This window comes from Monodon monoceros, unplaced genomic scaffold (assembly GCF_005190385.1).
Source record: "Monodon monoceros isolate NGI ecotype Baffin Bay Population unplaced genomic scaffold, NGI_Narwhal_1 Super_Scaffold_6, whole genome shotgun sequence".
Taxonomy (NCBI): domain Eukaryota; kingdom Metazoa; phylum Chordata; class Mammalia; order Artiodactyla; family Monodontidae; genus Monodon; species Monodon monoceros.
In genome coordinates this window covers 33847570-33874001 of record NW_021703783.1, presented here as the reverse complement: position 1 = coordinate 33874001, position 26432 = coordinate 33847570, and the positions used below count along the sequence as shown (strand labels likewise).

The window sequence follows — 26432 nt, the reverse complement described above, 5'->3', positions numbered from 1 at the left end:
TCAAAAAGAGTCATGGACCACAATGTTCATTGCAGCTCTATTTACAATAGCCAGGACATGGAAGCAACCTAAGTGTCCATCGACAGATGAATGCGTAAAGAAGATGTGCCACATATATACAATGGAATATTACTCAGCCATAAAAAGAAACGAAATTGAGTTATTTGTAGTGAGGTGGGTGGACCTAGAATCTGTCATACAGAGTGAAGTAAGTCAGAAAGAGAAAAACAAATACTGTATGCTAACACATATATATGGAATCTAAAAAAACAAACAAACAAACAAAAAAATGGTCATGAAAAACCTAGGGGCAAGACAGGAATAAAGACGCAGACCTACTAGAGGATGGACTTGAGGACACAGGGAGGGGGAAGGGTAAGCTGGGACGAAGTGAGGGAGTGGCATGGACATATATACACTACGAAATACAAAATAGATAGCTAGTGGGAAGCAGCTGCATAGCATAGGGAGATCAGCTCAGTGCTTTGTGACCACCTAGAGGGGTGGGATAGGGAGGGTGTGAGGGAAGGAGGTGCAAGAGGGAAGAGATATGGGGATATATGTATATGTATAGCTGATTCACTTCGTTATAAAGCAGAAGCTAACACACCACTGTAAAGCAATTACACTCAATAAAGATGTTAAAAAAAAGGAAAGGTTTTTTTACCAAATTAATAGTCTTTATTCCTTTATCACTCATTTGTGATGGGGAAGGTCTTCTGTTTGACATGTACAACAATTAGTAGGACAGCTGGCTTTTTGGAATACAATTTGGAGTCTGTGTTATTTAATCTCATCTTCTCAAGTTAGAAAGTGATCAAATACTTTGAATTCTTCTAGTTTGTATAGAAAAGGAGGCTCACCTTACATTTAGGAAATTTACTGGAACTTTGGGACTCTCATTATTCCCATTTTTGAATGGAAAATATAGCTGATAAGGAGGCTATGTCCAAAATATTGAGCAAGGGACAGGTTGGAATTATCTGGCATTTTATGGCTTGCTACAATTAAAATAATAGAATGGGTACCAATTGTAATTTTAAAAAATTAGATTCCTTTTATATCACTTGTGCACCTTCATAAACACTCTCTGAGGCATTTTTCTTTACTTATACGAGATATGGAAAATAGAGGTTTGCTGTGACCAGATCATCAGAAGTGAACACTTCCTACTACAATAATGATTTATTTAAGTTATGGAATGAATTTTAAAATTGAGTAGACTTGTGCTCATCTTTAAAAATATTTTTCAGATGCTAATTTATACACAGTGAAATGCACGGACACTAAGTGTACAGCTCAGTGAGTCTGACAAATACATGTACCTATGGATCCTGTATCTCATGATTCCAGGTACTCCAACATTTCTCATGTAAAACAAATTCAAGCATCCTTGTGTCTCTTTCCAGGTGATCCCTGCCATTCCCCTTCTGCCATCCCCACTTCTTAGGAAACTCTGATTTCCATAACCATAGATTGGTTTTGCTTGTTCTATTTCCTGTGTCTAGATTTCTTTGTTCAGCATAATGTTTTTGAGATTCATTCATGTTGTACATCCGAAATTTGTCTTTTTTTTTTTTTTTTTGCGGTACGCGGGCCTCTCACTGCTGTGGCCTCTCCCGTTGCGGAGCACAGGCTCCGGACGCGCAGGCTCAGCGGCCATGGCTCACGGGCCCAGCTGCTCCGCGGCATGTGGGATCTTCCCGGACCGGGGCACGAACCCGTGTCCCATGCTTCGGCAGGCGGACTCTCAACCACTGTGCCACCAGGGAAGCCCTTGCCTGTTTTCTTAATGAAGTCTTTTGATGAGGAGAAGTTTCAGTTTCCTAGGGTAGCCGTAACAAATTACCACAATTTGACAATTTGGGGGCTTAAAACAATGGAAATTTATTCTCTCACAGCTCTGAAGGCCAGAAGAAATCATGATGTTAGCAAAGCTCCCTCTGAAGAATCCTTTCTTGCCTCTTCCTACCTTCTGGTAGCTCCCAGCAATCCTAGATGTTCCTTGGCTTGTACCTGCGTTATTCCAATTTCTGTCTCTGTCTTCACATGGTGTTTTTCCTTCTATGTGTGTCTGTGTTTCTTTGTCTCCATGTGTTACATGGCCTTTTTATAAGGATATCAGTCATTGGATTTAGGCCCACCCTAAACCCTAAAGTATGATCTTATCTTAACTAATTCCAAATAGGGTCACATTCTGAAGTTCCAGTGAACATGAATTTTGGGGAGACACTATGCAAAACAATAGACTTGCCTATTTATTTTCTTAATGAAGTCTTTGGTAAACAGAAGTTTTTCACTTTGATGAAATCCAACTTATTTATTTTTTATTTAATGGCTGGTGCTTTCTGTGCTCTGTATAATAAATCTCTGCCAACTCAGACATATCCTCTTGCGCTTTCTTCCAGAAGTTTTGTAGTTTTTACCTTTTACATTGAGGTCTATAATGCCTTTTGAATTTGTTTTTGTTTTTATAGCATGAGATGGAATTCAAAGATGATTTTCTTTTCCATATGGACATCCAATTTTTTCAGCATGATTTATTGAAATATTACCTTTTCCCCTTTGAATTTCTTTGGTGTTTTTATCAAAATTTATTGAACAGACCTCTTTTTCTAGACTGTCTGAGCTATTCTTATATCACACTGTTCTGATTACTGTGACTTATGGTAAGTGTTGAAATCAGGTAGTATAAGTCTTCCATCTTCCTCCGTCCCTTCCTCTTTTTCAGGATTGTTTTGACTGTTGCAGGCTTTTTGCATTTTGTTGGATTTTGTTGTCTTCTTTTAAAGAATGCTGAGTTTTTTTGTTTTTCTTTTTGTTTTTTTTGTTTTGTTTTGTTTTAATCAGGCAGATACTGGAGGATTATCATTCTTCTATTAAGGCTTAGTTTTAAGATTTGTTAAGGTGGCTCTAGAGTAGCCATTACTCTATAGCTAGAATGGATCCACTTCCTAAGGCATGGCCTTTCTGGCTTGAATGCTCTTGGGTGCTTGAAGAGATCTCTCTACTCTGGATGGTCATAAGCCAGTGGCTTGTGTGTGTCCTCTGGAATCTCAGTCTGGCTCCTTCTCCCCAGGAGCTGTCCTCTGCCAATCTTTTGGAGTTTCTCACAGTGCATGCACAGCTTAATAATTGGCTAAAGCTGGTTCTTGGGAACCCCAGGCAGATTCCAGGAGCTCTTCCTCTGCACATCTGTCTTCTGCCTCTGTGCAGCAAAGACTGTGGCTATCTCTTTGGCTCCATCTGTTTCCCTGTGCCTATGCCTCAGTTAGGAGGGTACACAGGCAGAAAGCCAAGGTTCTCGCAAGGATCACAACCTTGTGGTATCTGTTGTCCAGTGACTAAAAATAGTTGCTTTCTACATTTTGTCTGATATTATAGTTTTAGATAGTAGTGGGTAAGTCTTACAGCCATTCCTGCATTACGGCCGAGACAAGAAGCATGTGCTATCCTTTCAGAAAGAGAAATGTAATATTATTACCAATCAGTTTGATTCTTGATGATATCTAATTTTAAAGGTTTGATCTATAGAAAATTGAGGCAAGGTACATGATATAGAAGTAAGAGATGTGAAAAAACCCATGGGGTACACTTAAAGAAGTTCAATTACTCTGGGCAGTCAGGGGGATTGCAATCATTTTGAAATGTCATACCATAAAGCTTGCCAATTTCTGTTCTCTTCTATCCATTGTACTTTCTGCTAATAGATTTCTGAGGCATTGCCCAGTGCACAAGTGTTCACTGGGCTATTTGCTTTAAACTGTTGAATTTTAATAAAATTATTATGGTTTCCCCCCAATAGGTAGTTATGCCAACAACAAAACACTACTTTCAGAATATTAAAAATATCAGGCCTAGGGGTCTGCCTGCTTGTAGTGTTTTGCAAAACTACTTGTTATCTCCTCAATTCAGACACATAAACAATTGCCTTAGAAAGACATTTTTAGCATTTTAAAAGATATCTCTTTCCCATGTATTTGACCTATTCCTGCCTTGGTAAAAAGGAGAGAAAATGAATTGCTACATTTACTGTAGCACCTTTGACTTATACATAGTACAATTTGTTTTAAGCTAGAGATCTATAAAAAAGTGGTAGAAATTTCTGTTGGCAGGGAACCTTTATGACACATTGTTTAGTTACTGTTTGTTAAGAGCAGATGCAATATATATGATGCCATTTAGAAAGAAAAGTAAAGAGCCTTGTTTAGGAAAGTACATTTCAACATCAAAGCAATAGGTATGCATTTTGAACCTACTGGGCCAGTTTGGATTTTGACTTTTGGGTTATGGAGAGACATTACTTAAAAAAAAGGCCGCTATATAGAATGACTAGGATGATTTAGTCAATATTTCTCAACCACGGCTATTGTATAAACCTTTTCCAAAGGAAAAGTTAATTCTTTCTGACTCCCATTATGTACCTAAATTATTTGTATTGTTCCTTAAATTTATGTAAATATAAAACAGAGTACAAATTCCTTGTGCTAATAACATTTATACTAATAACACTATACTTTAATCAAAACACATTTACAATTTAAATACAAACAAAGCTGTAAATACAAGTTAACAACATTAGTTTAACATGATAGGTAATATTTTGCTGTTTACAATGTAAATATGATACCAAATATGTTTGTTATTTACAACATAAATATGACTGCTAGGATGCAGGTTCTTTTAAGCCCTATTCATGTACTGTGGGATGACTCAATTCTCTCACCATTTTGCTCTGAATACTGTAAAACCTTTCTTAGTATTTATTCAGTATTGTAACTTGGCCATCTCTTGGCCTGAGAGCCGTCATGTTACTTACATGTATCTTTTCATAGTTGTCTCTGTGAATTATAATAGTACTGCTTGGGTCAATGCAGTTGTAAACAAAAATACTAAGGCAGTCACCGAAATTTCATGAGAGTGCTCCAGAGGGTGGTTTTCCAGATGTTCAAGAGTATATTAATACAAATGTTAAATTTTAGTATCAAAACAAGTCATAAAATGATGTAATTCTTTTTTTTTAAGTTTTTTTTTTGATGTGGACCATTTTTTATAAGTCTTTATTGAATTTGTTACGATATTGCTTCTGTTCTGTGTTTTGGTTTTTTGACCGCGAGGCATGTGGGATCTTAGCTCCTCTACCAGGGATAGAACCTGTACCCCCTGTATTGGAAGGCAAAGTCTTAACCACTGGACTGCCAGGGAAGTCCCACAAAATGATGTAATTCTTATAGGTAACCTACGGACTGTTAGGAATGCATCCATGCATATACAGTTTAATAAACCATCTGGTAGAATGGATTTGAAGAGGCGAAGATTAGACGCAGGGAGACTAGAAGACTATTGCAGCAGTCCAGAAGTGGGATATCAAGAGCTTGACCTCGAGTGGAAGTGATGGAAATGGAAGAGAGTCAATGGGTGGTGATGATCACTAGCCCCAATATTCTAGTTTATTTGAAAGATTTATTTATTCATTCAGTCATTCATTTCTTCATTTGGGCATTCATCACTGGAGAGACTGTTTTCTATGATGACTAAAAATCTTTATTTTGTCATCTATCATTTCCTCATGGGATTGTTGAGTGAGATTAAAAAATGTAAGATCTTGGAACATAAGTTCTTGATAAATGAGGGTTATTATTAATCCATTCACATTTATTGAGTTTTAAATTATGTCAGGAAGTAGACTAAATTGGGATAGATAAGGCCTGAGTTTTGGTTTCAAGGCGTTCACAGTGTAGTGAAGGACACTGTAGTTTGACAAGCTCTGCAGTGGTAAACTCTCCAGCACTCAGTGGACTGGCATTCTGAGGAATAAATCACCTCCTCTACCAACTGTAGCTGGGTCTTCAGGACTGCATCCTGGAGCAGGGTGCTTGATTAAGCTGGAACTTGGAAAGCATTTAGGTGCTTGTTTGACAGACCAAGAGGTAAGGAAGGATGTTCCAGGCAGAGGCATAGCATTTGCAAAGATACGGGGAGTTCAAGAGCCTGTGCGCTTGGAGGCATGCAAGTAGTTCAGTGTGGATGGAATGGAACACGCATGTGGGAGCATGGGCTGGGGTGAGGTTGGAAAGGTAGTGACAGTAAGGCAGTGTTGAATTCTGAGAATCAGAATGGGAACCTGACCTGTGACATCTGTCTTGCAAGTGTGTGCCATTGGTTATGGGAGGAACTGAGAAAGCCTGACTTAAGCCGTGCAGCCAAGCCCAGCTGCCAGAAAAGCAATCCAAAGCTGTGTCCCCAGATGGCAGGCAAATCGTGTCATCCTGGGTGAGAAGAGCAGAATTATTATGGTCCTTTTCAGTGGAGTCATTAGGAAAACTTTTCACCATCATCAGAGTCCTGACAGCACACTGAGGGAATGATAGTTTTCAAGTGAAAACTTCATTGAGTAAGTTGTGTTAGAAGTTTGAAAAAAAATTCCAATAATGGAAAGAACTTGAAGTAGATTATTACCAGTACACATTTCATATTAGTATCTCTGCATAGAGCTGAAGGGCCTTTTGGAAAGCGTTTTAGTTGTGATATTATTCAGTATTCAAATGTTGATATTATTCTTAAGGTAATGCAGGATTTTTTTGGTTTAGTTACTAGTGCTCATGTTCTTAATCGATATTTACGAAGAGAAATCTTATGGATGCTTCAAGCGTTGATCTGGGTGATTGTTGCAAATAATTCTGTTTTTATGACATGTTGCATATAATTTATATATAATTGATCATCTCTGTTTTCTTCTAGTACAATTTTCTTTTTCTTTAGTACCATTGTTATATATATAAGTAACATGAAAACATAGACTGTTTTTTCTAAAAATGATTAAAGTGTCTTAGCTGTCTTTAAAATGTTTGTTCGGAGTTACCAAGGTTACCAAAGGGGCACATAAATATTCTGCAGAAGCATAATTAGTACAATGGTACAGAATAATCCTTCACAGATGGTATAAAGGAATAAGAGAAAAATTTTACAAAGATCATAATGAGAATAGGAAGTAGTGTCACATAAATTCACTCATGTGGCACAGATTGAAGCGTGCGTGGGGAGGTGTGGGAGCTGCACAAAATTAAATCCCCTCATCACACTCTGAAAATTGTCATCTTACAGTCATCAGGTCCTCCTCCTTCTCAGATGTTGAAGCTGTGCTCCCAGACCAGCAGAAGAAAATTTCATATTTCAACATATTCCCATTTAGTTGATGAACTCATTTACAGTTGTGGCTGCTAAAAGCTGTTGATGTGCATGTTGAAATGACTGTTCATATCTACATCTGTTAGATAAGTGTTTTATTTATTTGTTTATCCATTTACACACATCAGTTTGAATTCTTTGAATATCAAAGTGTGTGTGATATTAATTGGGCACTTATTAACATCACTTATTAATAGCCAAGCACTGTTCTAAGTGGTATATATATGTGTGTATATATATATATATATATATATATATATATATATATATATAAATCCTGACAATGACCCTATGTACTATTATTATTCCCATTTTACAGATGGGAGCCAAAGTAACTGAGGCCCAGAGAGGTTAAATAGCTTGATTAAGCTAACAAATGATGGGAATAGCATAGACATTCAGTGTACACTTAGTCCAGAATGCACGCACATATTCAAAAATGATTATTCAAAGTGTAGGTCCATTTTTGCAGTGAAAGATTGGTGCTCACAATTTGTAAATTACCTATGTAACTCATATTGACATTACTTACCAAAAACGTTTTTCACGCTTGTTCCAGATGAGTGGTAGTTGTTGGGTTTTCACTATAGTCAATGACATAAGAGATCTTACTGACCTTTCAAGGTATCCTCTGTCGACATAATTTCAGACATCCTTTTTGTGCTCTGGGAAGCACCATGATACCAAATTCTGATACTGTATTTCTCAGTGGGTTTTATTACCTTTAATAAAGGTATTTTCATCCTACATATTCTAAATACTAAAGACAGGTAGAAGGATTTGAAATTAAATCCCTTGGACTTCAGTTTCGACATAAGTTTTTAAAATGAGAGAGAGAAGCTCTGTGGATTGTGGTTTGCTCCTGTGGTAGGCAGGCCTCTCACTGTTGTGGCCTCTCCCGTTGCGGAGCACAGGCTCCAGACGCGCAAGCTCAGCTGCTATGGCTCACAGGCCCAGCCGCTCTGCGGCATGTGGGATCTTCCCGGACCGGGGCACGAACCCGTGTCCCCTGTACTGGCAGGCGGACTCTCAACCACTGCGCCACCAGGGAAGCCCGCTCCTGTTGCTCTTAGAGTCGAGGCTTCTGTGAAGTGCACTGGCAGCATTATAGTCAAGTCCCCCTTGTGCAGGTTTCACAAAGGCCATTTAACTCCTGGAGCTCACATCTTTGGGAAGCTATTCTCCACTGATTTGTGCTTCTACTTTAAGATGATTTTAGGATATTGTAATAAAAGTAGCACAGTATAAGTCCTTAAGGCTGAAATCTGAATTGATTTAATGTGGACAATCTAATCTACTGAGTTCTGTAAGGAACACTGCAGTTCCCCAAAATGGGACAGAAAAGTCAGGGCCTTAGCCATCAGAAAACCAAAATGTAGTTCCAGTCCTCCTAAAATATTTGAAAAAGTGTCTGGAAGATATGAATCAACTTGTTGAGAAAAATACTTTAGATTATTCTTCTGTAGTGTTTGGTTTCAAGGTAGCCATTCAGACGCACAGCTATGGTGAAAACGAGATGAGAGGGTGTGGGAAGGTGCTCACAGGGCACCTGGTTCCTAACAAGCAGTGGCTAAATGTTAGCTTGTGTGCTTTCTGGCAGCTGAGTTGGAGAGGTTAAGGGCATCCTCTGCAGTGGGTAACCTGGACTCAAATCCTGGCGCAGCCATTTATCAGCTAGAAGTCCTAAGCAGTGGTTCTCGACCAGGGTAAACGTTGTCCCACAGGGCACATTTGGCAATGTCTAGAGACATTTCAGGTTGTCACTCTTCAGGGTGGGGTTCTACCGGAGGCCGGGGATACTGCCAAGCATCACACAGTGCTCAGAACAGTGGGTCCTCCCCAACAGAGAATTGCCTAGTCTGAAACGTGAATAGCACTGCGGTTGAGGAACCCCAGCCTAGAACAAGTAACTTTGTCTCTCTGTAAATAAGGACGCTTAGCTAATGCAAAGAAAGCACTTAGAAAAGTGCCTCGTATACTAAGCACATAGTAAATACTAAGGCTTGTTATTCTTTAAACAATTATTTGTAGGAGGCTCACTATGGGCCAGGCACTAGCCTAGGTGCTATGTATACAGTGGAAGTGGAAGGGAAATAGGCCCGGTCTCTACCGTCGCAGAGCTTGCTGTTTCTGGCTGCAGGGGTCACCGCAGAGGTGGCCACCACTCCTTAGGGGCAGCAGCATCGATCACTGTTGGGACCACCTCATGCTCTCTGTGCCTCCCTCCTCTTTTTTTTTTTTTTTTTTTAAGAAGATGTTGGGGGTAGGAGTTTATTAATTAATTAATTAATTTTTGCTGTGTTGGGTCTTCGTTTCTGTGCGAGGGCTTTCTCTAGTTGCGGCAAGCAGGGGCCACTCTTTATCGCTGTGCGCGGGCCTCTCACTAACGCGGCCTCTCTTGTTGCGGAGCACGGGCTCCAGACGCGCAGGCTCAGTAGTTGTGGCTCACGGGCCTGGTTGCTCCGCGGCATGTGGGATCCTTCCAGACCAGGGCTCGAACCCGTGTCCCCTGCATTGGCAGTCAGATTCTCAACCACTGCGCCACCAGGGAAGCCTCCTCCCTCCTCTTAAAGTACAAGCTCCTTCTTCGTCTCTTTGTAAAAATCTCTCTTTTAGACTTAGAAGAATCCACAAAAAGAAGAAAAATATTAGCCCTAGCTTCCCCATCACACTCATCTGGATTTGAGCATCACAAACCTCTCACCCGATCCATGTGCAGACATTGCCAGTATCTCCAAGCATCCTTTGTGAGGGGGAAGGTCTCTTTCATGCCAGTGGTGCTCCAATTAGAGAATGTTCTTCACCCCAGGACTGCTCCTCTTCCTTCTTTACTGGCTTTGGGTATCTTAGTCGTACTCCATCAGAGCTGGGATCCCTGAGTTTCTTCTCTCCCCTCCTTCCCTTATTCCCTCGGAGCTGCCAGGAGCATCTCAGGCTCCTGCTGTTGCTCCTGTAGCCTAATGTGGCTCAGGGATGGAGAATCTCCATTCCCTGTACCGTGCTATTTAGGGAGAAGACATTCTTAGGGTCCTAAGTGTGAAGTTTGAATGTGGTTTCACCTAGAGGCCAAGCTGTAAAGGGTGGTCTGTTTCAGCACTTTTAGGTTTGCGTAACCAGGCCTTGTATGCCAAACATTCCCAGTTCCTGAGCCAGTTCTGACCAGGACAGGGAGTTTATTGGGACCCCACCCCACTAGTGTGGGCATACAACTCATTAAAATTCACTGTGCTAATGACTGGTGCCTGGTGCTGTGCTGCTATATGCCTGCTAAGCCATCCCTTCTCCTTCCGCCTCACTCTGCTGGTCCAGTTCAGATAACTGGGCTTCTGCTTTGGTTTTGTCTTAGCCCTACCGTTCTCTGAGTAACACAGTATCTCTGCAAAGGCTGATCACAGAACCATGATCTGTTCCTGACCACCCATCTAAACTCCTTCCATTTCCCACCTCCCTCCCTCCTACACGCCTTATGCTCCAGCAGTATAAACGGTATAGAATACTGGTGGGTCCGTGAAGGTACTGTGCTTCTGCATACCACATGCTTTGCACAGATTGCTTCCTCTGCCTGAATTTCCCAACTTGAACCAAGCCAGGGTTCACGTTTACTTCTTTGACTGTTAGATATTGAACTGCCGGCTCCCTTCAGGATCTAGTCTGCAGCTTGTTCAGTTATCCCATCCCTTTACCTCATCTTGGCGTCCAGATTTCTCCCTTGCCCATCAAGATTCCAGGTGTTCTGAGTTCAGCATCCTGGATTTAAGAAGCCAGAATCTATTGGATTTAAGTCAGCCACAGCATACGGTAGTAGATGGAGTCTTCTCAGGACCTAACCATCGTGTAAAGTGTTGCTTCTGTGTAAAAATGCAGGCCAAAGTCCTAAAAACTGATCAATCAATGATGGTTTAGAAACAGCCACATTTATAAATTGTAGATTGACCACAGCAAAAATGTGTGTGAGTGTATGTATGTATGTGTGCACACACACATATATACACACACATGTATTAACATATACTATATCTTCTGCATTTATGCTCATACTTTATGAAGCAAGAGGGAAGAATGAATAAGAATACTGAAAATAAGAATTCAGAAGAAAAACAAAATTAGAGTATATTTCTACTGAGTGAATGTGAGGTTGTGCAGATAAGGGAGAGAAGCTATGCAAATGAGGAAATATGTGAATGAATCGTTAGATGTTGGTATTTAAATAGGGAATATTATTGTTGATGTTTGGTCCTAATTTCCTAAATTAGAAATGGAAATATATCTTTCACATATCTGTATGTAATTCAGAGCCATATCTAAATATGGCATTAAGGTGGAAATACCCATTTTCTCTTCCAAATGCTAGAAAGAAAACAATTTTGTGGAATTGGAATATGAACTAAAGAGGAAGAAATATATGACTTGGGATAGCGTTCAAACAGGAAATTCTGGGATGAAAGGAGGCAGCTTGTTTTAAGATACACTCAGACATTATGGTTTCAAAAGAATTTTAAACTCCAGCAATTTTCCTAGCCTGGACTAATAAGATAGTTGCGACTGGTACTTAGTATGGGCCACGCCTCCCAGGACCTCTGCATAAACCCGCGTTCAGGGTCAGTTGTGTTTGTCTGTGAGAGTATCAGGCATTGCCTATAGCTGTACAGCGAGTTCAGGGTTGTAAACCTTGCTTCAGTGGAGAATTAAGAGGGGAGGGGAATGACATCCTTACACAACCAAGGTGGGTATGTTGTTTTATCTTCCAGACCTTAAAAAGGAAAATTAATTCAACTCTATTCAACAAATATTTATCAAACTCCTTCTGTCTGTCTTGGACCATAATTGCTGGTAGTTATGAATAGAAGAGAACTAAAATGTACACTTGTTGCCTTCAAGGAGATTAAAATCAGTCTTTCTGAGGATTTAAGATTGGCATATAAAGCAATTACATAAGAAACAGAGAAAGATGTAAGACAGCACAAAGTGCTACACTGAAAAATAATGAAAGTGCATAATAAACAATCAGGGCTATAGACCATCATAAAAAAAAATTGTCAGGAAGGTGGGATGTGACATGTTAAATCCTGATTGCAGTATAATTCCAGGATTATTTTCATGCCTGGGTTCTCCTCTGTTTTAAAGGGTGTAAAATATAGTGAGGAAAACTATCTGTAGACCACTGTGTAGACTTTTTGCCTGAATAGTTTTTTCAAAAGAAAAAAAGCCAAGAACATTAATTTGTTAAGTGTTCTGAATATTCTATGTAGGTCAACTCACAACTATCCCAAAACTGATAGTGGAGCTGAGAGAAGACAAGTCCAGTGCTTTCATTTGGTTCTGGAAGGTGTTTCTTGCCATTCAGTTAGAAATTATTTTCTCTGACATTCTGGAAATTTGTAACATTTCTAAGAAACTACTCAACCTGCAGTGTAATCACCTGAGGGGAATGTTTTGAACCTGTCATTAACTGAGACCTCTATTATTCCTTTTTCTAGGAACATACGCATCTCAGAGTGCTACAAAGGATTAAGTTCTTTTCGTAAATCTAGAGTCCCTCTGCAGACTTGCCAGTTTGTGTTGCAAGGGGAAAGAAGAGAGCCTTTGGTCTTAATAGATAACAATATAAAACATTATTGTAAAATTTTTTGTACGTATTCTAGTTTAGTTCATTGGGGTTATCATCTATTCTACCTTTTAAATCATACGTTTTAAACTGGGTGGCAATGCAAAGGAGTATTTGAAGGCAAAATAAATCTCTAGCCTTTACTTAGCTATTTGAGCAAACAACGAACACTGTTATGAAAAGGCATAGAAGTACGTGGGGAAGTCATCAATGAACAAGACAGTTGGCCGCATATTGATTTTCTACATGGACTGTGCCAAGAAGAATTACAAAATTGATCCCTGCACTTGGAAAGCCTATCACAGAATGAGAGAAGATAGGATGTGCCCCCAATAAACATATCAACAGCAGTGATGAAGGCAAGGTAACAGGAATTGTCTCGTTTTTGATTCTATAGCATCTAGACTTGCCCTAACTAAGTAGATCATCACATTGTTTTGGTCTTACTTTCTAGGCATAAACATAGCTAAAGATATAAAAGAATTGCTTTTTTTAAAAAAAAATTATTTTATTGAAGTGTAGTTGATTTACAATGTTGTGTTAGTTTCTGCTGTACAGCAAAGTGATTCAGTTATACATATATCTTTTTCATATGCTTTTCCATTGTGGTTTATCACAGGATACTGAATATAGTTCCCTGTGCTATACAGTAGGACCTTGTTGTTTATCCATTCTATATATAATAGTTTGCATCTACTAATCCCAAACTCCCAATCCATCCCTCCCCCGTCCTCCCTCTCCTTTGGCAACCACAAGTCTGTTTTCTATGTCTGTGAGTGTGTTTCTGATTTGTAGATAAGTTCATTTGTGTCATATTTTAGATTCCACATATAAGTGATATCATATGGTATTTGTCTTTCTGAGTACTTCACTTAGTATGATAATCTCAAGGTCCATCCATTTTGCTGCAAGTGGTATTTATTTTATTCTAAAAGAATTTTATTATAAAAATATTACTTTTTATCTAAGGGAAATTATATTTGTTGCTTCCAGGGGTCAGTAGACTGTTCCTTGTTTTTTTGATAATAGCCATTCTGACAGATGTGAGGTGGGACTACATCAAACCAAAAAGCTTTTGCACAACAAAAGAAACCATAACAAAATGAAAGGCAATCTACTGAATGGGAGAGGATATTTGTAAACAATATATCTGGTAACGGGTTGATATCCAAAATATATAAAGAACCCATAAAACTCAAAATCAAAAAAGCAAATAACCCAGTTAAAAAATGGGCAGAGGACCTCAATAGACATTTTTTGAAAGAAGACATACAGATGGCCAACAGGCAAATGGAAAGGTGCTCAACATCACTAATCATAAGGGACATGCAAACCAAAACCACAATGAGATGCCACCTCACATCTGCTGATACTTGTTTTAAAGAATGATACCTCAGGGACCATCTGAGTGAGTCATAGGAGAGTTGGGGAGACATATTACCTAGGGAATAGGCTAAGCTCCCGTGACAGAGACCCCCAAATGCAGTGTTTAATTAATAAATGAGTTTACAGCCATAAAAAGAATGAAATAATGCCATTTGTAGCAACATGGATGGACCTAGAGATTGTCATACTGAGTGAAGTAAGTGAGACAGAGAAGGACAAATATCATATGATATCGTTCATATGTGGAATCTAAAAAAAATGGTACAAATGAACTTATTTACAAAACAGAAATAGACTTTCAGATGTAGAAAGCAATCTTATGGTAACGGGGGGGAAGGGGGGAGGGATAAATTGGGAGATTGGGATTGACATATGCACACTACTATATGTAAAATGGATAACTAATAAGCATCTACTGTATAGCACAGGGAACTCTACACAATACTCTCTAATGACCTATATGGGAAAAGAATCTAAAAGAGTGGATATATGAATATGTATAACTGATTCACTGTGCTATACAGAAGAAGCTAACACAACATTGTAATTAGACTATATTCCAATAAAAATTAAAAAAAAGAAAGGAGTTTATTTCTCTCTCACCTAACAATCTAAAGGTAGGCAGGTTTTCCACGGCTGATGGGTAGTTCTGCCACGTGAGATTATTCAAGGTCCCACAATGCCCTTGTCCTCATGGAAGAACTTGGCTTGCTACCACAACATCCTGATTCCAGCCTGAGGGAAAGGAGAGTGGAGAGCAGTCAGTTTCCTTTTCAATAATAAAATCTGGATCATAGCACATATCACTTCTACTCACATCCTTTTTGCCAGAACTGAAGTCACCCGGCCTCTTTAGCTGGAATGTAGTTTCTAGCTGGACAGCCATGTGCCCAGATGAAAGTAGGGAGTTTTATTACTAAAAATAAGGTAATTATTGCTACTGGAGGACAACAAGCAGTCTTTGCCACAGTAGACGGTTCATTGAATTATTCCTGATCTTCATTGCTGAATGCTCAGCACGTAGCAAGTGCTCAATATATATTTGTTGAATTAATGAAAGTGAGCAGGAAACTAGAGCCAATCCTTAGGCCAGGAATGAGCACTTAAAGAGAAATCCAAGTCTTGAAATGGGAGAGACATGAGCTTGGTAGGATTAGATGTAAGCCTCCTGGGAATGGATGAATCAGTAGTAGAGATTATATAGCTTCTAGTAAAGTGAAGTCCAGAGATGAGCTTAGACAGTAAGTGAATCTTCTGTGCTTTATCCAGGGATAGTACCCTCACTTAAATAGAGAATATAATTTAGAAAAACTCACAGGAGCAGGAAAAACTCCACAAGGATGGTACGATGGGGTGAGGGGAGGGTATGAGGATGAGTGGGAGTTGGGGTAGTATCCAGTCCAGTAGCCTCCACAGTTCAAAGGCAGGCAGGCATCATTGGATGGATCTAGCATTCTGACACTTTTTAGCAGGATTCATCCATTCCTGAGGATCAGCAGAGAGAATTGGCAAGATTCCTGACTGGGCATTAGAGCCTCAACCAAGCAGATGGGGGGTGGGGGTGGGCAGGGCAGGGTTTTGAGTTCTAGGCTGGGAAACTGAAGCAGCAGCTCAACTTTGTGTATTGGGCCAACATAGCAGGTGTGGGAAATGATTCATTTTAGAAGCTGCACAGATTCTCAGAGCTAATTTTTTTGTTGAATATCTGAGCAGTAAGACTTAATTCTGAGCATCATTTCTAATTTTCTGGCATCTTTATCATAACTGGTTCAGAAATGGAGGGGAGACGGATACGGGGCCTGGGGAACAAGGGCAGAGGTTGCCTGACATAAGGGCTGGTGTCTGAGACTCTGGACTGAGAAACTGATTATACTATGCCCCGTGTCCTTTGGTACTTTATAATGCTGTTTTCTTTCTTGCAGTGAAAAGAATAATCGTAAAATATAGCACAATTTCAATAGGGTGATAAACCATGATAATGGATATTTTGGTGTCTTGTTATTCTAAAATAATCTGATTATTGTAATTAAAGAAGGATAAAAGCAGAACTCCCAAAATTGATGTCTCAGGTCAACTTGGCCTATTAGGTAGAAGATGAAATCGTGTATTTCAGCACTTCAACTCTGCATAATTGATGGGGCACTACTTACTATCTCTTTGGCTATTCAGCAGAGATTCTGTTAGAATCTGCTTGTGTAATTTGAGGTTGCACAATTTATAACCTTCATAATTTTATAGATGTAAAACTATCTTAGAGATACCTATTATTTATTCTTGTCAATTAATAGGGTCAATTGAACGTTGAAGATATATAATGAAAATCTCACCTTGATCCTCTATGTTTTCTTCCTTCTTTTTACACTAATAAATCTACTAAGCTAAGCCAAACACTAACATGCATGTGGATAAAATGATAGCCAGCTTTGTGAATGCACATATTTGTTTTCTCTCTTATCCTTCTCAGGGACTGTATGAATATTTGATCAGACTTCACTTAAAAAACTAATTTATATATATTTCTTTTGAATTTCTAGTTACTCGCTTAATAGATGAACATTTTACAAAGAGTAATTATATGTGTATTTAAGGTATAGCTAAGTACTGTATATGGGATAGTTTACAAGAGAAAAGAAAGATTCCATTATTGATGAATTTGTACACTTCTCTATTAAGATGAGTAGTTTAAGCAATACCTCATCCATTATAACTGTATCAGCATAGGAAGATGCAAGTTGAGCCTTTTCCTCTACTATTAATGGTAGGACTAGAAAAAACTCAAGTTTTTTTTTAAAAGAAATTCAAACATTTATTCAAGTTTTCAGTGGCTTTAGTCAAGGCAAAAGCATGTTTTGTAAATTATGGCAGTCCATGAATTTAGTTTTCCTTATGTATTTAAGACATTGGCTCATGATATTAGCCGACACATTGTATACAGTTTAGGTTCAGTTGGATATAATACTGGACTACTTTAAATAAAGGTCTAGCAAATTACTAATTTGCAAATCTGCTACATATGTTCAAATGAGGTTGTTGAGACTGCTATCCATAAATAGTGAGGCAGGGTCAACAGAGGAATGCAGCCAGTCTATTGAAGTCGTGAATGACGTCGTCATTATCATCATCATTATTGGCATTGGCATTGTCGTCGATCATCATATTCCCTTTTATTTGCTTAGTATTTCTGCCTATTTGATCTTCTTGAGCAGTATTGCAGTTGAGAGAAGAGATGATAAAGAGGAATACTGTTGTCGCTCCTTTACCTTCTTAATTTTGCTGGTAACAAAAGGGCTGCTAATTTCACTGGTGAATTTCTGAGGGACAGCTAAACACTAGCTAAAAGCATTAATCTGATTATAAACTCAAGTACCAATTTTAATTTTAATCTACAATGAGGATTATAATAATGAATGAAATCAGGATACTCATACCGTTTGATCACTACTGCTGTGTCTGAAGGAAGATGTACCTTGGAAGCCAATTATTACCAGAAAGTTGTTTGTTACCATGGAATAAAAACAAACAAAGTGGAATAACTTTAATATCTTGTCTTATGTCTGTTATGTATATACTTTTAATACTTTAATTTTAAGCTTCAAAGTATAGAGGTGTTTTATTATTTGTAGTCCCCCCTGCACCCTGACTACATTTTGTTCTACTTTAGTGGTGAAAATTCCGATGATTTATTTAAAGTCAATTAGTTAGTTGCTAAATCAGGAGTAGAATCTGCTATTTGTTTTTGTTTCTTTGACTAGTTAGTGGATGCTTTTGTTCCTGATTATATTCACTTATGTATGTATATTTTTATGTTGTTAGATATTCACAACATTAAGCCAACAAACATTTTTTGTAAATAATACATGAAGGTACATATGTTTATTATGCATTGAATCAAATTACAATTAGCTGTAGATTTGAAAGAAACTTTTGAGATTGTTTTGAGGTTAAATGAAGGGATATTTCCAAGTTGACATCCCAAGAGTATGTCCTTGAACTCCCTGAACCTAGGAATGTAAAGGGCATATAGATGTCTAAAGGGTGAGGATGTGACATCCTTAGATGTGAGTTTGCTGACGAAAAAAAGTTGTGGATTACTCATACATTTTGCCCAGTAACTTTTTGAGGAGAATTATTTAAAATTGTCTTTTTAAAAAGCTTTTTGTTTTAAAATTTAGTATTGTTTACATGTCAATAGTTTCAAGTAGTTTCAAGTAGCAACTGAGAGATTATGTGATATGAATAGTTTTGTAGATCTGAAAAACCTAAATTGATCCAAAGATCAAGAAAAGTGTATTTATTTATCTTCAGAATATATTTTTTATAAAAGTTAACTAAAAATGAGGGTTTATCTACTGTCTAGAGTATGCATCGTGCTCCTGTAATAATAGGAAGCACCTTGGCCTGGGTTGGGATCCAGGCTCTGCCACTTGAATTTGGTAGGTTCATTCCTATATCCTCTCATAATTGCCTTGGGTAGTGCTATTGGAGGAGGTCACTGAGAGGACATGGCCGCCAGTTGACCCACAAGCCGGAGGCGGCAATCAGAGGCTCCTCACCCCCTCCCGTCCTTGAAATGTACATTCCAGTGTTCCCACAGTCGGAGCTCTTTTCAAGGAAGCAACTGCCTTGAGAAAGCAATGTGTTGTTGAGACCATCTGGATGGCATAGGTGACAGAACCCAGTTAAGGCTTCTATATAAACTTTTAAAATTCTGGTAGGCGAGTGCAGAGCTGTACTTGTCTTGCGACCGCCCAAGACAAGCCTGGTGTGTAAGTTCCTTTGTTTGTTAAACCTGCCACCTACCAATCCGGAGACATCTGCCTCTTCCTGTGGTCTCTCCTTGCCCTTCCGTGTACCTGCTCAGTTTCAGATTTCACTCAGGAAGCTCCCGTTGAACCAACAAGTTCCTAAAAGAGTAAGTTGATGGAAATCAGCTCTGATTTTGAGCCACTTACAGAGATAATCACAAATGTCTTGGTTTCTCTGTGCCTCTCTTTCCTCATCTGTAATTTCTGTTACTGTGGAGCTGATAATCTCATTTATTCAAAGTTGCTGTAGACTTAAATGAGATTGTTGATGTTTAAGGACTTGCAAGCTGCATATATTGTGTTAATCAAATTTTAATGGCTTTTAAAATTGTTATTATTTTGCCTTTAAAGTTTTGCACTGTAAAGGCATGGATCTATTGAAAGAGTAAGAGCAATGAACAACAACTATTGATATAATAATAGTTCTAATTTCATACATTTCTAACCTGAATTTAGAAGACAACAACCTTTCATAGAGGCTGAACAAAAGGGTAATTTGGTGAGTTTTGGAACATTCTACGTCAACCACTCTATGCCTAAGATTAGACCGTTTTTATAACTGAATCTGCACATGGTATTTTTATTAGTCTGCTTATGTGGTGGGAAATCAGTTTAGGTTTCTACACACTGCAGACAGGATAGACACCTGTCAGGGGCCAGAGACTCATTTGATTCATCATGGCAATTGTAGTGATGCAGTTAAAGTGCAAAAGAAGAAAAGAATTCTTACCGATTGCTTTGTTATTGGGAGATGGCCAGACCCCTTCTCTTTACTTTTACTGCTAATGCACTAAACATACTTAAAGAAGCTCTAGTCTGATTCTTTTTCAGTAAACATCCATATTTGCTGCCACAGATACACTTGCATTAAGCTACAGTCTATTTTGTATAGAAAGAAACCAGTTTCTGTCTCTCCATCTCACCCTCACTCTCCTCTCTCCCCCTAACTATGTGTGTGGAGGATACACTGCATCCAGACATGAACTCATCACTCCATCCTGGTTGTCCCATGACTAAAAATGAATATTTTGATGTAATTGCTTCTGACCTGCTTCATTATTTATTAATAACTGCTTGAAAATGCCACACGTTGTGTTCTTAGTGGGATTTTTAGGCTTCTGCAACGCAATAAAAATGGAAAACTTGGAAAAAAAGTTTTATTTTAAACTCAAGCAGTTCTCCAATTAAAAAGACCTAATACAGCATGGGCATGCTGGTAAGTTCTTCTGTAAGGCTTCCTAGTAGCATTTAAAGGCCCCTTTTCTCAGCCTGTTTTTCTCTGAAGAGGCAGTTCAAATGATGGTCGTCAGCCCTTCTTTGAAAAGACATTCAGCTTACTTTGATTTTTGTCCATAAAAGAATGATCATTCACAGTTCTCTAGAAACAGGGGGTGGTAGGCAGAATTTATCTTAAGAATAATTTCATTGCCAGAAACTTTTATGTTAATTTTCATATGTGAGAACTGGTATTTTGTGGCTGAGTTTGAGACACTTAGAATGAAAGTAAGTTCAGAAAATCACCACAAGGGTATAATGGCTCTTGGTAGTTTTAGTGGGTTCCACAGCCTCATTGCTTGTGAGAGTAATAATAATATGTAGCATAATTCTAAAAGCCAACACGTGGTGTTGCTACATGGCAGGCACAGCTAGTCATCTGCATAGCTGGCATTGGAAACTTATTTTTCTGGGGTGAGAATTTGTCCTCATAACCATCTATTTTTTATGTGTGGTTCCTAACAGGAGACCTTGTTGAGAAATTGCTTAATACATACCTGAATTTAATTATGAATTCTGAAAACTGAAATGATAACAAAAATAAAGTAAAATTATTCTTCCGTGGTGGTTTCTTTGACTTGACTTTCTGGTGAGGACTAGAGTTGGATCTTAGAGTAATCACAGGAACTCAGAAGTCTCTCTGAACAGTATATCATCTTTGAGATGAAAATAGAAGGCAGGAGTGCTAATTTTACAAAGTGGGAAACAGAAATGCAAATGGGGAAAGTGACCTTTCTTAAAATCACTACTAAGCGAGTCACTTAAGGAACTAAAAATGTTATGTTATATAATTACTTCTTTCTGGATTATTTTCTATGTTGATGCTCCCGAATTTGCCTTTCTGTTTGTGAGTGGCAGTTAAGCATGGGTAAGGATGCCACATTCAGGAGGCAGGGCAATTTAGTGGAAGGAATACTGGACCCGAAACTGTCATCCCCATTACACCTCGAGCATGCCTGGTGCCTTTGGGTGAATCACAGAATTGTAATAGTTGGCCTTGTTAAGCGTTGTGAGGATAAAATGGAATGTGGGTTCAAAGGGGAAAATACATTATTTATACATTTTTGAAGGACAAATGTTGTATGGTGCTAGACGTGCAGCATTGTATAGTACACGTGTAAAGTTATATATGTTGTCCCTGCTGTGCTACAGATTTAGTGTTTTTACGGTCCATCCTTTTATCCTCTTCTCATTCCTGTGATTCCTGTGATTTACTCAGGCATGCCTATGACTTTAGATCCTGTATTCTGATGACCTCTACATTTATACTGCTGACCTTGACCTCTCTCTTGAGATCAAATTCTGTAGTGCCAGCCTCCTACCGGACATGTCCACATGCACATTCCAGAACACCTCAGAACGACCGTTTCTAAAACTGAAATCCCATTTGGGTACCATCATGCTCCTACTGCATTTGCCTTTCATTCTGTCTCTCAAGCTAGAAACTTTGGATTCAATTTTCTCCTGTTTCTCCTGTTTTTGCCTTTTGCATATGTTTTATCAGTGACTAAATTCTTTAGATTCTGCTTTCTAAAAATCTCTTGAATTCTATAATAATAAAATGATTATACTCCCTAATTTTTTTGAGCTACTCACAGAGTTCAGGCTCCCATCAAATCCTTCCCGGACGCAGGCATAATAAATTTTTGAAAAACGTGTTTTTAAGGGGAAACAATAGATTTAAATATCATTAAGGTGAGGTAAGGATTGGTGGGAGATGGTGTTCTGTTGACAGAAAGCTGAAAATTAGTATACTTCCTAGAGGTGCTCTCTCTGCCTCATTCAGTAATTTGTCTTCACATAGGGATTATAGATTCATGCAAGACCCAGTTTTTAAACCGCTATACAAGTGAACTTGGTTAATCAGGATGGAAAGAAAAGAATTTCATTTTTCCTGTCCCTAAAGCATAGGCTGAATGGAGCTTCTGTAGGACATGTTTGGTATTGGAGGGTACCTTCTTCCTGCAAGTCACTCTAACCACCACAGAGGGAGCAAAACAGGAAGGTAATGGGCTGGGAGGAGAGCCTGGACAGGGTGAGAGAGCATGTGCTGAATTGTGACCCTGCGTAAGTGAATAGGCTTAAGTATAAGCTGTATGGAGACCCTCTGGGACCACACTTACCACCCTGGTGGGATGGAGGATGGTTCTGCCCTGCAGGTCTCCTTAAGCACTTCCTTAAGCATCTCAATGCAGATATCCACCTGGGGTTCACTTGGCCCTTCTCACATCAACATGCCTGACAGGCAGTGAAAGAACCAGTAAGTAGTTCTGTATCACGATTCCTGGTGAAAGCCAAAAACATCAGTTTGATTTAGAAAAGGTAGTTTAGGGATGTCAAAATGTGATATTTAAAATATGTGAAATTTAACAAAAAGTCAATAATCACCTGAATTGCCATTTTCTCGAGAGTTTTCCCAACGTTCAGATTTTTTTCTTTCTTCAAATATTCCACATGGCTACCAGAGAAATTTTTCCAAAATGCAGATTGACAAATCTTTAAAAAAAATGGTTTCCCTTCAACTACACTTGCCTTCCTCATGTTTTCAACCGTGGTGGTTTACATTTTTACCAACAATACTCAAATGTAATCCATTTTTTAGGTCCTTCCTCCTTTCATCATAAGGTCAGTCTTCACATGTAATTTCATCTGAAAACAAAACAGATAAAAACCCACACAAATAATATAGCCTCCTAACCCTTCTCACAAATCTGACTCCAGAAGCAGTGGAGAATAATATAGAGATTTAGTGAAGGTTTTCTTTGCGTACCAAATGACAAAGCTTTCTAAAACTCCTCTTCAAGCATCTCTTCTTTAAAGTTCCACCTTGTCAGGCGGCTGGTACCCTTTTCTCAATTTCTTTTCTCTCACTATAAGAGCTCAAGCTTCCTGGGCTACACCTTCCCATCTCTCTGTGGCTCTGATCATCATTCCTGTATTTAATGTAGTCCTTCCTCAGTTTCCTTCATTTATGTCCCCATCTATCACCCTGTTCAGCAAGACAAAGGATGCTGCTCAGGCTCTACCTGCCTGAAAAGGGTCGGAGGGAGGCAGGGCCGGGAGGGGGAGTGTGATATTTGTAATTCAATTTTAATTTGTTCTTATCTGGCGAATTGAAACAAAGTCATGGAGTTTGTGAATGATTCACTTGTATATAAATTGGAGTGGATTAAAAGTTAACACTAGATAAATCCTTCTCACAGAGTCTCATTTTCTGTGCCTCCTTGGGGAGCAGACGGTTTTGGATCTCAGAGGAATTGGATGGCATCTCTGCAAAGCCTGTCTTCTCTCTAGTGGAATCTAGGGAGAAACTATTACATTTACCATGGCTGTAATTGTGGATTATTATTACGCTTTTGAACTGTGACTGTTGACTAGAACTGAGGAAGTTTGTTTTTGGAAACTAGGAAGTTTCTTTTTCCTAAAACCTGGAACCAATATCCTGGGCCTGACTTCATTGCCCTGGATTAGGTGCCTGTTTCTGAATCAATTACTGTGGACAGGAATAGGCGACGCTCTGATTTAGCACAGAGGAAGCCATGGGTTAAGAGTGGGGAGGGATCGTTTTTCAGTGGTAGATAAGAATTATTATTATTTATTTTTTATTTTTTACCTAGAGAGTAAATTGAGGATGGTGACAGAAACAAGTGTCTATTACATTGGCACACAAAGCCCTGCCTCTCCTCTTCAGCTTTCCTACCCAGTCCCATCCTGCAATGGCTGCTACTTGCTGTTTCAGCCATGTCATGCCCTATCACATCTCTTTGCTTTTTCATAAGCTATTTCTATGACTGGAATGCGTTTCCCTCTCTTCTCTACCTGGTGAACTCCTGAGCAAATGCCTTCTGTTCTGAGATCCTGCCCTCCAGATGATGTTGGCTACTTTCCGTCTGTGGTCCAACACCACTTTGTACTTACCTGTATGACAGCGTTTCTTTTGTTTTATTGGGATTATTTGTCCCCTCCTCCATTTTATGGGTATCTTGAGGGCTTCTCCATGTCTATGCATCCCCAGTGATGGACGCAGACCAGGTGATTACAATTTTATTCCATAAATTTGTGTGGCTGGAAAGGTGGGGAACTTTAGATTAATCTCATAATCTCTGTTTCATCAAGGTTGTGGTTCTCAACCTGATTTCTGCTGCACTGTTCCAAAGGGAATGCTTGGAAATGTGTGGGAGAACTTTGGGTTGTCACAATGACTAGGACTGAGTGCCACTGGCATTCATTGGGCCAGGACCAGGGGTGCTAAATGTTCTGTAGTGCATAGGACAGTCTTCCACAGGAAGGGTTATTCTCTCCAAATGCCAGTAGCTTCCCCTTGAGAACTCCTTGTCTAGTCTATCTAGTCTAAAGCACAGAAAAGAGGAGAACGATTTGATAGCTACAGAAACTGTGTTTCTGGCTCCCATCAACCCTCTGCACACACTGAATAGGAGAGCGTTATGCTCTGTGAGCGGACGGCTTGAATGACACGTTTTTCCTGTCCGCTAAATCCATTTCTACCCCTGGCTATTTCTCCCATGTCCTCTGGGTCCTGAGGTTGGAGTGCATGACTAAACCACAGGAAAGTGCAGGATAAAAATCTGCTCTCCCACTCAAATCTCTCTTGTCTAGGTGTTCTCTAAGCCTGGGGAGAGGGACGTGGGAATTGAGTTCTGTGCATTTCTTTCAAAAATACGGCACGATAATTTGATCTTAATGTTTCATCCACTGCACAGAAGGCTGAGAGTGACTAATTTCAATGATCTTTTAAAAAATCTATTTATAGCAAGCCTTCTGGCTACAGATATCAATGTGGAAGGTGGCACATTGATTTAAATCCAGTTTTCTGTCACGAGGTGTCAGAAAAGCTAAATGGCTCTATCATGGTTTTTTAGGTCCTTTTCTCGGAAGGACATCCTTTTGTTCAGTGTTGACACTGACGTGGCTGTGGTATCCAGGATTTAGGAAGAGTGTGAGGAGAAAACTTGGGAGCTCAGTTTTTCAAACAGGGCTCTTTGATTCTTCACCTCAAAGACATTTTTGCAAAAAGATCTCTGAAACACAAGCTCAGTCATTCATGTGGTTTACTGTCCTGTGTTATGTGTAGCAAAAAGTCTTTCTGAACTAATTTACCAGGAGTCTGGAGCTCAGTGTTTATCAGCAGTTGCTTGATAACGTTTTCTGAAAGATGTTGCCTGTAAAGAATGCTTTATAAAGCCAAGTTCTAGTCTATTTACTGTATGTTTCTTTTTTTAGATACTCCCAGAAGTATAAAAGCATCCACTGCTACAGCTGAACAGTTTTTTCAGAAGCTGAGAAATAAGCATGAATTTACTGTTCTGGTGACCCTAAAACAGACCCATTTAAATTCCGGAGTGATTTTCTCCATTCACCACTTGGATCACAGGTATGTGCGGCTGCTAGAGTTTCCTGTGTTTTCATTATATATGGTGAAATTAACACATTAAAGAGAAGTAAACAAAAGCAAGATATTCATGATTGGTTTAAAACAGCAAGAATAATTTTGCTACGTTATGCAAAATCAGAAACACAAGTAATTGAGATCAGCCTAAAAGCACAAGGAGCTATTGCTTTTGATGTTGCTAAGACCGAAGGGAAGTCACCATTCCTAAAACCCATTTATTAATTACTAACTTCCTCATGAGTTATCTTCCTCAGTGTTAAAGTCAAACATACTTCCTCTTAATTGGTGAACAGTTAGCCACAAAAATACCATATTCTGTTTCTCTAGGACATTGCCTGGGTTTAGAGTTTAATAGTCTTATAATTTTAATCACAGACAGATAAATTCTTTTTCAGCGCACTTCTTAGACTGTGACAGTTACAGCTGTATTTTTGGATGTGTGTTGAATCAAAATGCTGTCTAGTGTTTCCTAGCTCCTCGCATGCATAGAAGCATGATTAGGAGAGCTGGTGGGAGTAGTGAGGAAGAGGGGAGAGGGGGAAGAAGAAAATCATTCATAACACTTAGCATATACATAAATTGCTACTAAACGATATCAAACAGCTTAAAGTGATTCCTTCCTGAAAGAATAACCACAGTTCTGACAATGAAAGTTCTTTTGTGTTCATATTTTGAATGCCCACTTTGTGACTATCTGGGAATGTTGGGCGAGTCATATAACCTCTCTGTGCCTCAATTTCCTCATCTGTAATAGGAGGATAGA

General features: G+C 39.0%; 1 protein-coding gene across 1 annotated transcript in view; it reads left to right on the top strand.

Moving 5' to 3' along the window:
* Window positions 1-26432, top strand: part of NELL2 (neural EGFL like 2) — a 380751-nt gene that overhangs the window by 25579 nt on the left and 328740 nt on the right. Inside the window, exon 3 of the mRNA XM_029206633.1 lies at window positions 25501-25651. Within this exon, the coding sequence (XP_029062466.1) occupies window positions 25501-25651 (151 nt within the window). The remainder of the gene's footprint in view (window positions 1-25500; window positions 25652-26432) is intronic.